Source organism: Oratosquilla oratoria, chromosome 12 (genome assembly GCF_046742065.1).
Source record: "Oratosquilla oratoria isolate Oo_2021 chromosome 12, ASM4674206v1, whole genome shotgun sequence".
Lineage (NCBI taxonomy): Eukaryota > Metazoa > Arthropoda > Malacostraca > Stomatopoda > Squillidae > Oratosquilla > Oratosquilla oratoria.
In genome coordinates this window covers 13,984,767-13,999,558 of record NC_134788.1, presented here as the reverse complement: position 1 = coordinate 13,999,558, position 14,792 = coordinate 13,984,767, and the positions used below count along the sequence as shown (strand labels likewise).

Here is a 14,792-nt window from a genome sequence, read left to right as displayed (position 1 = left end):
ACAAAAATTGACTACTGCTATTTGGTATTTTAACAAAAATATATTATGTAAAATAACTACAGTTTCATACCTTCCATTATGTAGCAAAATTTATCAAAACATTTCATAAGACACTGAACTAAAATGTATTATTATAGAAATAGCCTCTTTGTCTGCTTTACATACTCAGTCACCTTTAGAGCATAAAATCATTATCATCCATATCAAGATGGTCAAGTATTCCTTCTCCAAATTTGGCATTTTTATGGCAAAACTACAAAAGTGCCATAAGAATTTGGCAGTTTTTTAAGAGATAGCCATTTTATGGCACATTTTGCCAAATTTGGCACCACCTGGCAACCCTGCGATTGACTTGACTCTCAATTTGCCCCGTGTGAATGAGGTTCCAGGGCCCAGAGGCTTTTCTCTCAACGGAATAAAATTGTCTAGTGACAGCCCGAATAGCCATACAAGTCGACTAAGGTACATAATGGGCCGCATTTCCCACAAACTTGATCAGAAATAGCATTTATGATTTGTCCATGCAAAACGGGCCGTGAAGTTTCTCGTACATGTGGCAACTCTGTATCAAGGCCACATCGTCATCACTCGACTGTAAAATATCGTCAGTATCGCTTGTTGAGTTGTGCAAAGTTCAAAGGAGAGGACCTACAGTCTCTTTCATTGTTATTTTGCAGGCGAGGTCTGAAGGAACTTGGTTGGGTAGATGTAGTTGGTATGTTACCAAATTAAGTGAGGTGTCTTCAAGGGCGAGGTCCGACAGCACTTTTTAGGATCTTCTATAAAAAGTTTACGTTATGTCTGAACAACATGAACAGTTTCACACAGACCCAAGATTTGTGTTACGAAAACTTTCCTCCCAAGCTACAGTTGGTTATTTAATGTTAGATATATATAAGTGCCAAAGGTATTACCATTTAGAAATGAAAAAAACAACAACATAAAACTTGTCCTCACAGATGCGAAAACATTGTGCTGAGAATGTTATTGGAACGCAGTAGACTGATTTCGTGTTTCGCTACAAATTCATATATTACGATAAAGTAAATGCACATACACATATACACACACGCACACATAATTCATATAAACTCTGAATAGCTTAGAACCATGCATGAATTTAAAGCTGCATGTGAGATTCTATGAGCAATGCAATTGAATCAATAACCCCACTCACCATACCTCCACACAATTACTGAATAAATAGATAAGTAAATAGATAAATTGATCAATAGATTGAAATACAGTACAAAGGGCGGCGGCAACTTGAATGACCGTTAGCCTTGATTGCTGACAAAAGGGTTGATGTAAAATGCTGATGATTCTGCTGATGAATTCGCTGATCTCAAACACTATTTTCATTCTTTTCTCATTTCTTTATTTTTCAGTATTCTAAAATGAAATTTAATTATTATAATACCGTAGTAAAACATAATTAAAAATAAAGCATTTAAAAATATATATATATGCAAGTATTTCAAGACAACTTATTGAGATCAAAAGTTGGTTATGTTTATTTTTGTGTGAATACAACTCATGGGAGATCAAAGGTTGGTGGTGTTTACTTTGGTAAGTACAACTCATTGGGATCAAATGATATTAAAAGTACTTTAGGAAAAAAGATAAGCAAAATCCAAAATGGCCGTTTAAAATGCGCAAAAACGGCTTCGAATATTTAATCAAAAACACCTACCTCAACATGACTTTTTCAAAACATTTTATATCATTGGGAAGGTAAGGTTTCAAAGAATAATATACTAAAATTTCATTTTAAAATACTAGAAAAAAAATGGGAAAAGAATGAAAATAGTGCTTGAGATCAGCAAATTCATCAGCAGAATCATCAGCATTTTACACTCACCTCTGACAAAACGTATGTGGACAGATAAGTTCGGATTACCCAGAAGGCAATTTTTAGAACCATGATGACAAACAATAAAACAAAGAAAAGAAGAAAAAAATCGATGAATAAACAGATAGATATAAGCATGTAAAGTACAATGAAACAAAATAAAATTGAATTCAATAGAAAATTAAATAAGATAAATATGAAGGGGAATTTTACTATATGAAAAATCCGGAATCGATTCGACCATTGCTGGAACAGCTTAGAAAAAAGAATCAAGTGTATATGTTTAAATAAATTTTGATCAACAGAAAACAAGAGACGAGAGGTTATAATTAAGTAAATACAAAAGTACACACACGCACCCACCCACACACAAAATAAAAATAAGAACAAGCGCAGTTAAGAAGAACTATTAACAAGAAAAAGATGTATATAAGGAAGTGATAATGGTACAAAAAGACAAAGTTGATAAGAGAAGGGAGGGGTACACCGCTTGCCAACAGACTCGGTGGTCTGGGTTCGGTCCCATCCTAGAGGGAAAGATATTTCAGTTCTGTTTGGCAAGGAACTGAGTGTGTGTGTGTGTGTGTGTGTGTGTGTGTATGTTTGTGTGTGTGTGTATGTGTGTGTGTGTGTGTATGTTTGTGTGTGTATATGTTTGTGTGTGTGTGTATGTTTGTGTGTTTATTCACCTCGGATCTGCTGCAGTCTCTGTCGAGACAGCCAAACACCACCCTAGGGCAGTGAGCTCAGAGCTCATTATTTGCCGATCTCTGGGTAGGTCTGAGACCACTCACACACCACACACCGGGACAGCAAAGTCACAACTCCTTGACTAACGTCCCGTACCTACTCACTGCTAGGTGAGCAGGGGTTACACGTGAAAGGAGACAAACCCAACTTATCTCTGCCCGGCCGGGGAATCGAACCCCGGTTCTCTGGCTTGTGAGGCCAGTGCTTTACCAATCCGCCACCGAGCCGTGTGTGTGTGTGTGTGTGTGTGTGTGTGTGTGTGTGTGTGTGTGTGTGTGTGTGTGTGTGTGTGTGTGTGTGTGTGTGTGTGTGTGTGTGTGTAAGGTCAGAGCAGTACTCGTAGATCGGACCATGCATAAGCTATGAGTCATACGTTGGTGTGTCCGACACATGACCTCCAAGACAAGGGTGAGTTATACGCACGCACGCGCAAGCGCTCACTCTTAAAATCTCACAGACAGCTCTCGCTGAAATCGCCAACACTAAATTTGCAAATAATTTATTCGCTATGTGCGTGTGCATTGTCTGTACTTCCCTTTCCGGGCCATTAGAACTGTTCTCTTTGTCCGTGAGTCCCTGTTTTTTTTTTTTTTTTTTTTTTTTTTTTTTTTTTTTTTTTTTTTTTTTTTTTTTTTTTTTTTTTTTTTTTTTTTTTTTTTTTCAATCTACAGTATCTAGTCTGGGTTGGGTTGAATGCTCTACTGCTCCATTTGGGGGTAAGGGTGTGTTTCGTGCTGTTTTGACAGGATTCACCCCCTCACCCCTCACCCACCTCCTCCTCGCTGCGACACCGTTAACGCCAATCATAGGGTAAACTAGTCCTTGCCTATTTCCTTCTTAAATCTAAATTTGTATAATTCGAGTTCATTATTGTGAGTCCTGCCCCGCTGTATTGATATAATGACCATGTCTGCATCGCCCTTGTTAAAGCCCTTAACTCCAACAGTATTATTCAGGAGGTGTTTTCTTGTGGCCTTGAGAGATGTCCGTTTGTGGGGTTATCCCACTGGGTAAACTATTTCGTTTTCTCAACAAAATACATAGAATGTCATTTGATAAGCTAAAGGGAAACAAATTTCCTCCAGCACATCAGCGTTCATATTTACAACAAATTTGAGAAAAGAAAATATACAACTTATTCAGTAATAAGAGATGAACTATTCAATATTATAAAAAAAAGAAATCTTGAAATAGAAAAGAAACTCTATGGAATGCATGTAGTGGTGATCATCTCGTCGATTGACTACCGCTGCGATGTAAACATTGGCTTGCTTGTATGAAAATGGCAGTCGCCGTCAAGTCTATCGAAATAAACACCATGGTACGACGCTTCACTAATCACAGCTTTAACAATTACATAGTCGTAACACGTAGGCTTGAGATTAAGTAAGAGGACTAGGGCGAGGTCATTGGAGCCTAGTAAAGGTTAACCCATTAAACTCCGATGACAAGATGTCTTGTCATTTGGTCAAATAAAACAAAAAATCATAAAACACCAAAATGTTTGATCAAACACCAGAAAAATATGACGTCAGTCCTCGCTTCGCTGCGAGCGAAGCGAGGATTGACGTCATATTTTTCTGGTGTTTGATCAAACATTTTGGTGTTTTATGATTTTTTGTTTTATTTGACCAAATGACAAGACATCTTGTCATCGGAGTTTAATGGGTTAAGGAGAAGATGATCCATTATCTTGGTTCAGGAAAGGTTAATTGACCCATTCTCTCCTTAACCTTTCCTGTACCAAGGCAATTGATCCATCTTGTCAACCTTTCCTGGGCAAATTATGACTGTGTACTTGAAAAAGCTGTAATAAGCGAAACATTGTACCATTAAAGGGTCTGTCCTCACATTTGGTGTTCATTTTGATAGATTTGCTTACTACGCGCCAAATATCGCCGTGATGGAGTGGAAGACGGGAACTCTCTATGCTCTCCTGGTGAAGATTCGACCACAAGAGGCGCTTTGGTGACTTCTTTCTTAATGAGTGGTAACTAATTCCAGCAATTCGGCAAAGTTCTTCCTGCGCATTCGTCGACAATAATAGAATCATTGATCATCTGGTTGGCTCGTCTCTTTCAACATGTGGTAAATCTTTAGTTTCGACCATGGGAGGAATATAGCAATAGAAAATTAAATATTAATTTTGTAAATTAAAATGTATCAACGTAATATGCAATTTTGTGTGCGGAAATGAAAAACAAAAAGGGTGCTAAAATAGATTTCTTAACTAACGAAGTCGTGTACGACGAATGGTACGCCATGTTTGTTATGGTAGATGCCGACGTCGAAGAAATGAAAGGATGATAAATTCGTCTAAGGTAAACTAAACTAACCTAACCTAACCTAACCTGTGTTTGATAAATCATTACCTGCAAATTAGATGTCATCCGGCTCGTCCTCGTTGTCGTTGTCGTGAGAGACGTTGGCGGGCTTTTCAACCACTCTCTCAGCTTGCGGAGTATACAAATTAATATCTAATTTTCTATTGCTCTATTCCTCCCATGGTCGAAACTAAAGATTTACCGGCTAGGTTAGGTTAGGCTAGTTTAGGTTAGTTTAGTTTAGTTTACCTTAGACAAATTTATCATCCTTTCATTTCTTCGACATCGGCATCTACCACAACAAACATGGCGTTCCTATTCTATGCTGCCGACTTCGTTCATTAGCATATTTAGCTTGTAGCAAGGTATTTTTATTTTCATTTCCGCACACAAAATTGCATATTACGTTGATACATTTTAATTTACAAAATTACTATTTAATTTTGTAATGCTATATTCCTCCCATGGTCGAAACTAAAGATTTACCCAACATGTTGAATACAGTGTCGCCTGCTTTTTTTTTTTTTTTTTATCATTACTTTTTCCTATGGTATTGTCTTCCATGGTCTTCCCTCTTCAAGAAAAAGAGCTCAATGCGTAGCACTGATATTCTTCTTCTCGTGGCCTGCCTTACAGGCAGAAACATAAACATCTGCAAGGGCAAGTTTGGACTGGCTTAACTAATCTATCCCCTAAATCAGGGGTCACCAAACTTTTTTTACTGCGGGCCAGATAGCTGAAAGAATGACGAGGAGCGCGGGGGGCCGCATAATAATCCTTCTGTTCAATACTTGCAAGCCAGATCGAAAGCTCTGGGAAAAAAGACGAAAAACTAAGTTTAGCATTCCATGTTAATCATGGGTGAGTGGCGCGCAATGCACAAAAAACAAAAACAACCAACATGTTTATTTACTAAAAATTTATCAAAGAAGCGACGTTAGCAAAAAGATAGTTACATCAGACATAGTGTGCACATATCCGAATCTTACAAACTAAGCAGCAAAAAAGTTTAGTGAGATTTGTGAAACTGACGTTTGGCTTTCAAGATATCATCAATGTTTGGTTTGGAATTGCTGCATCCAATCAAGAGAATTGCTCTCAAATGTTTATCAGTCAATCGCGTTCGATGTGTTGACTTCACATACTTCATTTTTGAAAATGTTTGCTCACAGATATAAGTTGTTCCAAACACTCATGCCATACCAGCGGCAAAGTTCTTCTGTTTCGGAAAGTCATCATCAGGTAAGCAGCGGTGAAATGCAACAAGTTTTTCTTCTCTGTGCTTCTTTTTCAACAAGTCATTTGCTTGCAAATAAATGAGCTCCATCTGTAGTTCAACTGGCACACCATAAGGTCAAACTCCAAGTATTCCATTGACCTGTACCATAGTTTAGAGGTTTAAAAAAAAACATCTTCCCCTACTAGGTCCTAGTTATGGACCAAAAGGCCTCCTGTCGGCGTGCTCTGCCTTTGTAATCCTTTGTAAAATCAGAAGAAAAAAACTGTAGCAACTTTTTATGAATACGATAATTTGAGCAAATACTTTTGGTAACAGACAACATTTCATATGCAATTAATGTGTATTATTTACAAAAACAGAATATCCATGATGCATGACAATTACTGAAAAAGAATACTATATACATAATAAATGCATAAAGAAGCATATCTTGCGATAAAGGAAGAGATGACTTTCACAAATCCAGAAGAAAGAATCCAACGCTCTTTCCCAAAGATCCTGAGGACGAGTGGTAAGAGCTAAGGACCGTGCCAATCCGCTGTGACACTGTTTCCAGGCAGAACCTCGAGGTAAGTAACATATTTCATTCGAACAGAATATAGGATATGGCCAAAGGCCACGTGACTTGCTTTCACTGACGCCTAGCTAAATCGGTTGAATATTTCAGGCAGCATATGAAGAGCTAGCATGGCTGAATCAGGTCAGGGGTGGCAGTTAGAAACGGAGAACAGCCAGGAGCGTCTCCAGCACCTGTACACGACGGGCGAGTACAGCGACCTGGACATTGTCTTTCCTGAGCATGAGACTACCTTCAAGGTAAGTGTGGGATTCTGGTTGAAAATGAATTCCTTTCTTCAGGAAAGGTGGGAAATGCTTCGACACGTGTTCCACGGAGAAGGCTTTGGACGTAATCCGCAACTCCTTCAGGTCCACAGGACGATCTTGTCCATGGCCTCCCCCGTGTTCGGCACCATGCTGATGGGACCTCTGGCTCCCGGGAGAGAGCTCCCCCTTCCAGAAGATTCTCCTCAAATATTCCGGAAGCTTTTGGACCATATGTACATGGACCGGATGGACCTAAAGTCTGTCGAAGAGGCTCTCGAGGTGTACGCCGTTGCCCACAGGTACCAGATGGAATCTTCAAGGAAACGTTGTCGGCAGGTATGGAAAGAATCCCTTGCTTCTCCGAGGCTTTACTTGATCAAAATATTAAATGTTATTTGTACGATATATTCATCTTACAATATCTCGTTTACTAGTAGAATGAGCTAAGCTAGCGATATTTGGAACATGGGTGAGATACATCCAATCGTGCACGGCTGAAATGCCTCCTTACATTCCCCTTAAACTCTGGAAAGGGAGACCAAATGGTTTATTTTGATTCCCCAGTGCAGGTGATGAGTGAGGTTTGGGGATCTTGTTCAGAGCATCAGAAAACGCAACAAAAAATGTACATCTCAATGAACTCTAGGATTTAATAACGAGATGAATGTAATCATCATTTCTCACTTTCTGACGCAAACATACTCCTTTTCCAGTACATTCTTTCAAACCTGAACGAGAAGACGACGCTGGCAGCCCTGGAAATGTCGCTTGTTTATGAAGACGAGGCGATGAACAAAAAGTGCAAAGAGGTACTTTAACCTGTTCAATGATGCTACGGTATGTGTTTATATAAATCCAGAGAAAATTCTGCTGTTATATATTGGTTATAGCTTGATGCCAGGTACCTGGACTACTAAGTCGCAATCGAGGGACAAAATCCACACCATTGGTAACTCTTTCCTTAATCCCACACTCGTGATATGATATTAGACAGCCTGGCAAATGAATGTTAGTTCTTGGTGAACGAGTTTCGTCTCTACTTACTGGACCATTCATTCTTGTTCTCGCCACTAACCTTCCCTTCATTTTCCTTCAAAGGTGGATCAGAACGCACATTTGAACCACCTGACCCTACCGGTGCCCCAGTGTCCTTTCTATTTCCTTCTCATTACACAAGAAGCTACGATCCTCCAAGTGTGCCACCCCAGGCAACGAGCAGGCCAACAAAGCGGCCCGAGAAAGGGCACTTTCTCTCTTTGATATTTCCACCCACCCACCCATCTACACTGCTATTTGCAATACAAAACATGTGGCAGAAACATTGGAAAAGATACTAAACAAACCACGTACAAACAATCCCAACCTACATACATTTATAACTTCCCTCCTACCAACATAAGCGACGATTTGCAAGAGCACTAACCGCTTAAGAAGCCATAAGAATGAAGGAGAATACAGGAGACCATAAGGCCTACACTAGGTAGCTACATATCCATTACCACCTATCACTTCCAATCATAAATTATCTAACCTCTTAAAACAAGCGATAGTTTCAGCGCTTACTATGTAGTTACAAGGTCTATTCCATTTGTTAACCACTGTATTGGTAAACCAGTTCTTCCCTATTTTCTTTTTAAACCTAAATTTGTTTTCCGCGTCACTTTTGTAAAGGCCCATGGGCTACTTGAATACCCCAATTAGATCACCCCCGCACTCTGTCTTTCCAAACGGTGTAAATAAAGATGTTCAAGCATGTCTTCGTAAAGTAAATTTCTGAGCCCATGTGTCATTTTGGTCATTTTCCTCTACTGATTCTAGTCAATTGATAACAATTCTATAGGACGGAGAACAAAACTGTATCAAATAGTTGAGGATGGGTCTAAGTAACTGCATTTTTATTTGTAACTGTCCTAGCAATGAAACCTAATGATCTGTTACCTCTAATTCTAGCCCTAATGCACTTTTTCCTGGATTTAAGGTCAGGACTCACTAGCACTCCCAAGTCTCATTCACATTCAGTTTTCTCTAAGGTATTATCTAAGCTATATCTGTTTTCTGGGTTAAATATTCGTTAAATACACTGCACTTTTAGATACTGCAGATCATTTGTCATTTCACTAATCATGCGAACAATTTAAGTTAAGATCTGTGTGCAGTATCCTGACATCATCCCCATTGTCCAAGTCGTTTATATACATAATGAAGAACAGTAATATTTCCAAACAGATGACGGGCAGGCTGAAATATGAGATTGGTTTGAAAGGAGGCCTTTGTGCTAGGATAAAAAATGGGGAGACACAGATCCAAATATAATGATATGGCAAGACTAAAAAGAATATGCACACAGCGAAACGTAGCTACAAAATTAAGATTGCCAGACAAGCGAGATTCAATCCAAAGGGCTTCTTTCATCTCTGCAGAACAAACAACAAGGAAAGGATAGGCCCAATTAAAAACAACAGCGATGTCATGATAAAGTTGGAGGAAAAGATGAGTGAGGAGTTTAACAAATATTTTACCTCGGTATTTACTAAGGTGAAGTTAGATAAGGTGACTGACTGCGATCTGATTTTCAGTGGAGATGAAGAAAGTAGACTGTTTGATATCAGTATTAGTAATGTAGAAGTCCTCAAACAGATTGAAAGAATTAAAGCTACAAAATCCCCGGGTCCAGATGATTTTTTTTTTCCGAGAGTGCTTAAAGATTGTAAATTTGAAGTCTGCGACCAGTTGGTAGAAGTATTTGATAAGTCGGTAGACACTGGTTTTGTGCCTATTGTTTGGGGGCAGGCAAACATTGTTCCTTTTTTCAAAAAGGGAGATAATCGTCTATACTACAGGCCAATCAGTTTGACATCAGTTATAGATAAAATGCATGAATCAGTAATAGCTAATAAAATCAGAGGTCACATCAAGAGAAATTATTTGATTCGTGAATCACAGCATTATTTCTCCAAGGGTATGTCATGTGTGACAAATCTATCTTTTTACATTAATGTATATAAAGCATTAGATAACAATGATAGTTACGATGTTATTTACCTTGACTTTAGCAAGACGTTCGACAAGGTACCCCACCAGAGACTACTAAATAAAGTCAAAACCCATGGTAAAGGATGAAAAGTGTTTGAATGGATTAGAGCATGGATCAGTGACAGAAAGCAGTGGGACATCACCATAAATGGCGTAAAATTCAAATGGAGTGTGTCGAGTGAGTTCCCCAGGGCTCAGTTTTGAGTCCCTTATTGTTCATTTTATACATAAATGACTTGGACAATAGGATTAATAGTGAAGTTAGTAAATTTGTGGGCGACACTAAAATAGGACGCCTAATTAGGTCGGGAGAAGACAATGAAATTCTGCGGGAAAATCTTAACAAACTGTTCACATGGTCGGAGAAATAGCAAAATGAACTTCAATATCACAAAGTGCAGTGTGTTAAACATAAGGCTACGCAACCCCAAAATCAGATATAACTTGGATAACACGTTTTTTTATAAAACTGAGTGTGGGAGAGACTTGGCAGTTTTAGTGAGTCCTGACCTTAAATCCAGGATACAGTGCATTAGCGCCAGGAATAATGCTAACAGAGGATTAGGTTTCATTGCTAGAATGTCAATGCTCCTGTCATCCTTCCACACATTCCTGCAAGAAACAGGTCTCTTACATAAACTACAACTACACTTTAGAATTAAAACCCACCAAAATATCATTCATAGCTTAAGATTACCATACCCATAAGAAAACCCTTGCAGAAGTACATAAAAAAAAAAATAAACCTATATCTTCTGTTCTTGCGCAGTAATGAAACTTTCATCTCTGTCCCATGTGGCTAGGATATCAGGGCAAGTTCGATTGAAAATTGGCCTCCTGTTATGCAAACCAAGACCAAAACCAAGGCGTCACAGTTGGAAAATGCAGCTCAAAATAGTTCTGGTGGCCAGATTATATATGAGTGATAGAAATGAGAAGACTGCTAGTTCTGTTGAATGTTAGTTGTGTAGATTGCCCCCTCTACTTTGGATTCTTCGACAGATGTTAAAACAATTTTCATTTGTTCCATAGATACTGGGTCGTAACGCTGACAGTGTCATGTCGTCTGAAAACATATCACGTCTGAGCAAAGAAACTTTGACGGATTTGCTGAAGGATGATACCATGAACTTTTCTTCCGAGGTTGCCCTCTTCAAAGGACTGATTACCTGGTCAGTACTTGTATTCACCATTTCACTTCGTGACAGATACTACTTTTGTAATGAAATATAGATGTATGTATTTTCCCATCAAGCTCTCACATGAATGTTTGTTGAATACTATTGTAATTTGTTACATGACAGGGGAAAAGATTAACTACAACACCAGGAACCGTCAGGGAGTGACCTTCGGGAGATAATAGGAGATCTGTTGAAAGAGGTGCGGTTCCTGACCATGTCCTATGACGAATTCATCAAGAACGTGACAGACACGAATGTGCTCAGCCACACAGAGTGCATCCATATCATGAGGGTCATAAGTGGAGCTGACCCCTCGACCATCCCAGAGGCCACGCCTCTCAATCATAGTAGGGTAAAAAGGTACCCAAAGCTCAGAAATTTGAAGATCATTTTCACTGTAAATTAAACTTGCCTGGGGGGGATTGGTACAACAATTCCCTTTTAGATATTAGCTTGATTAGAAATCTCTCATGTAATAAAACGATTAAAGTCTATTACTTTAAAGTACTCTGTGGAGGAACTATTAGCATAATGGATAATAGAGGCGAAGTTGTCGGCTCAACAACCTCTAAAGATGGAGTCTTCACTTTTACAAAACCAGCTGTCCTTCAGAAGGATAAACAATATGAAGTAGTGTTTTCTCTCGGTACATCAGATGATTTTTATCGTGGAAAACATGCGGTAAGAAATCTCAAGCAAGTGTTCATTATAGGTGAACCATCTTACTTTCCCTTACAATTGCTGAAATAAGTTTATATAATGAAAAAAGTACGGTAAACGTAGGGAATTTAACTTTTTCATTTTTACGAGGTCATAACTGTGAATTTTATTTCTGGGAGCCAACAAGTAGGTAGATAGTATGTAAACCATTGCCTGCTCTCAGTTCTGCAAATAAAAGTGATTGGGATTTGGCCATCAACAGTGGATCATTAGTTCTATTCCTACTGGTGACCTGAAGCTAGATAGAATTGTTTGCCATTAGAGAGAATAAATTATGTAAATAACATGACTGTATCAAAGGATGAAGTAATGTCACTGAGTTATATAGGTTTGGCAGTAGTCTGAACAATGTAGGTAGAGGGGATCACAGTTGTGAGGATCTCGGTAGTACTCAGAAGGGTTCATTGATCACCTGTCAGCGTCGGTTCATGGCTTACTTCTCAAGGTCACCAAGACTCAGATTCGATTTTCTATTCAACACAGACCTCTACAGAGCTTTTCCATTTTCCTTTGATAACACAACTTTTTTCCTACTGACAGTAAAATATTTTTGTCTACCCTTAACTAGTAAACTAAACTAGAATGCTTATATCTCAGTTATTGTAAAGCCAACTTCAATAAAATTAGGCGCTCTGTTTACCGAGATGTACCAGCAATTCCCGTTCACATCTGCACTTGGATCAGAGGGTGCTATTTCCGCTCATCCATATTGAGAAGGGCGTGCGTATTGGTGCCAAGCCAAATATGGCCACAGCACACAAACAACTTCCCAGGCACTTTAGCAGTCCATCTGACACTTTATCATTGCATGCTAAGACAGTCAAAACCTCCCAGCACTTGTTCTAGTCTGGCAAGATAGGTCCATATTAGGTCATACCGAGGAACCCTTCCGTTGCCTCCCTGTACCCTAAATTGTAACCTGAGATGAGATGACAGGGGAAAAACCTCGGCATTACACCAAGTCATAGGCAACATTACTACCTTTTCTGGTTTCTATCCTTTCGTAACAAGTTAAAACTCACTGCAACTGAATTGCTTGTGATGATCGATATTCATACTAAAATTGTAATACTAATTTTGTGGCACTAGATTGTTTATACCTACTCATAATAAACAAAAATTCAGTGGAACTAAATTGTTTACTAACCTTTGATGATCCTTTTCCTTCAAACAAATCACGTTACCTATAAAACGAGGTGGCTAATCATGAAATAGTAATATCCCTTCCCTTCCATCACATTCGTCTCTTTCACTCCTTCCTCTGCGAATCATATGAAAATTGCACCACATCTCTCCCCAGTACAACAATAATGTCAGATTATTGCCAGTACAAATTTATTTTTGGACAAATTTAGATCTAAGAAGGAAATAGTCAAGAACTGCTTTGCCAATAGAGTGGTTAACGAATGAAATAGACTTGTAAACATGTAGTGAGTGCTGAAACTATTGGTTGTTTTGGATGGGAATGATAGGTGGTAATGGACGTGGAACTGCCTAGTGTAGTCCTTGGGGTCTCCTGCAGTCTCCTTCATTATTATGTTCTTATGCTTTTATATGCACTCCTGCCATGGACCAAATATTCTCTACAACTCGTTCTCACACTCACTTGTTCGACATCCTGACCACAAACTCTTATGATAGCATTTGCCCCCATTCACCCACCTTTTCTTTGGTCTACTCCTTGTTGTCACTTTCGGCACCACTAATCCTTAAATGATGTTTACTTCCATTCATTTTCACAATATAGATGGAAGCAAAGAAACATATACCACTTCAACATATAGAAAACCTACAAAGCCAGTTAAATGTCTGCATGCTTCAAGTGAATGCCTTGAATGCTATAGAATTTAGGTCATTCGAGCTTTTCTCTATCGCCTATATAAAACAGCTTTTGAATGAGAAACCTTTCACAATGAAATATTACATGCACGGTAAGTTCTACTTAACAATGGCTATAGGAATTCTGATTTTGATCTTAAGTTGGGGGAAAAAATCGAAAAGAGTATATCAAAACCGGACAAAACCGACCCAGATAATCATCACGCACTCTACTATTGTAACTGAATATCCTGTGAACCGTCAACTGGTCCCCGGTCAACTGGTCCCCAAATCTGCACCCCTAGGACAACTGGTCCCCAAAAATAGGACATCTTGCCCCCAATTTGTTTCCAACCATTCTTTTTATTTAAACAATAATTTTGAGACATTTAGCAAGAATCGAAATACCATAATGTATTATGACAAACACTTTATCAAATAATACACAGGTATTATAATCATATTACTCAAAGTAGCATCAAAATACCATAATATGTACAACACTTTATCAAATAATACACAGGTAATACACAGCTATTACATATTACTCAAAATAGCAAGAATCAAAATACCATTATATATTATGTACAATTTTTTTTTTAATAATACACAGGTAATGACCTAGACTCAAAATAGCAAGAATCCAAATACCATAATATATTATGTACAACACTTTATGAAATAATACACAGGTATTATATATTACTCAAATAGCAAGAATCAAAATACCATTAGATATTATGTGCAACAATTTTTTAAATAATACACAGGTAATACACCGGTAATGGCCTAGACGTTGGTTTGACCACCTCGCAGGTTTTGGCTGATGCCACGCAGTATGTCTTGGAGAGTTTTCCTGCCTTCCTTAGAGTCCGTCACCAAGTTGTACAGGCGAACTAAGAGTTCGATGTAACACCGCTTCGACCGCTTGTGCTGACAGATTCCACGGTCATCCTGGAGGAGGACTGCATCTACGGTGGATACCTCTGCCTGGAGACACTCGATGAGCTTCCATATGGTTGGATTGACGTAGCCCACTAGACTGGAAA

General features: G+C 38.7%; 1 protein-coding gene across 4 annotated transcripts; it reads left to right on the top strand.

The window, feature by feature from the left end:
- The first annotated feature begins 597 nt into the window (after positions 1-597).
- LOC143030992 (BTB/POZ domain-containing protein 6-B-like) lies at positions 598-13,643 on the top strand. Of its 4 annotated transcripts, none has more exons than XM_076194310.1 (7): positions 598-715; positions 6,526-6,735; positions 6,834-6,982; positions 7,094-7,327; positions 7,705-7,800; positions 11,057-11,196; positions 11,329-13,638. In XM_076194310.1, exons 3-7 carry the CDS (start codon positions 6,854-6,856, stop codon positions 11,339-11,341), a joined length of 612 nt encoding a protein of 203 aa, XP_076050425.1. In that variant the 5' UTR covers positions 598-715; positions 6,526-6,735; positions 6,834-6,853; the 3' UTR covers positions 11,342-13,638. The 4 variants fall into 4 exon arrangements, with proteins under 4 accessions (XP_076050425.1, XP_076050422.1, XP_076050423.1 ...); XM_076194309.1 differs by adding an exon at positions 6,099-6,168 and having other exon boundaries at positions 699-715; positions 11,057-13,643; XM_076194307.1 differs by having other exon boundaries at positions 11,057-13,643.
- The last annotated feature ends 1,149 nt before the right edge of the window (positions 13,644-14,792 follow it).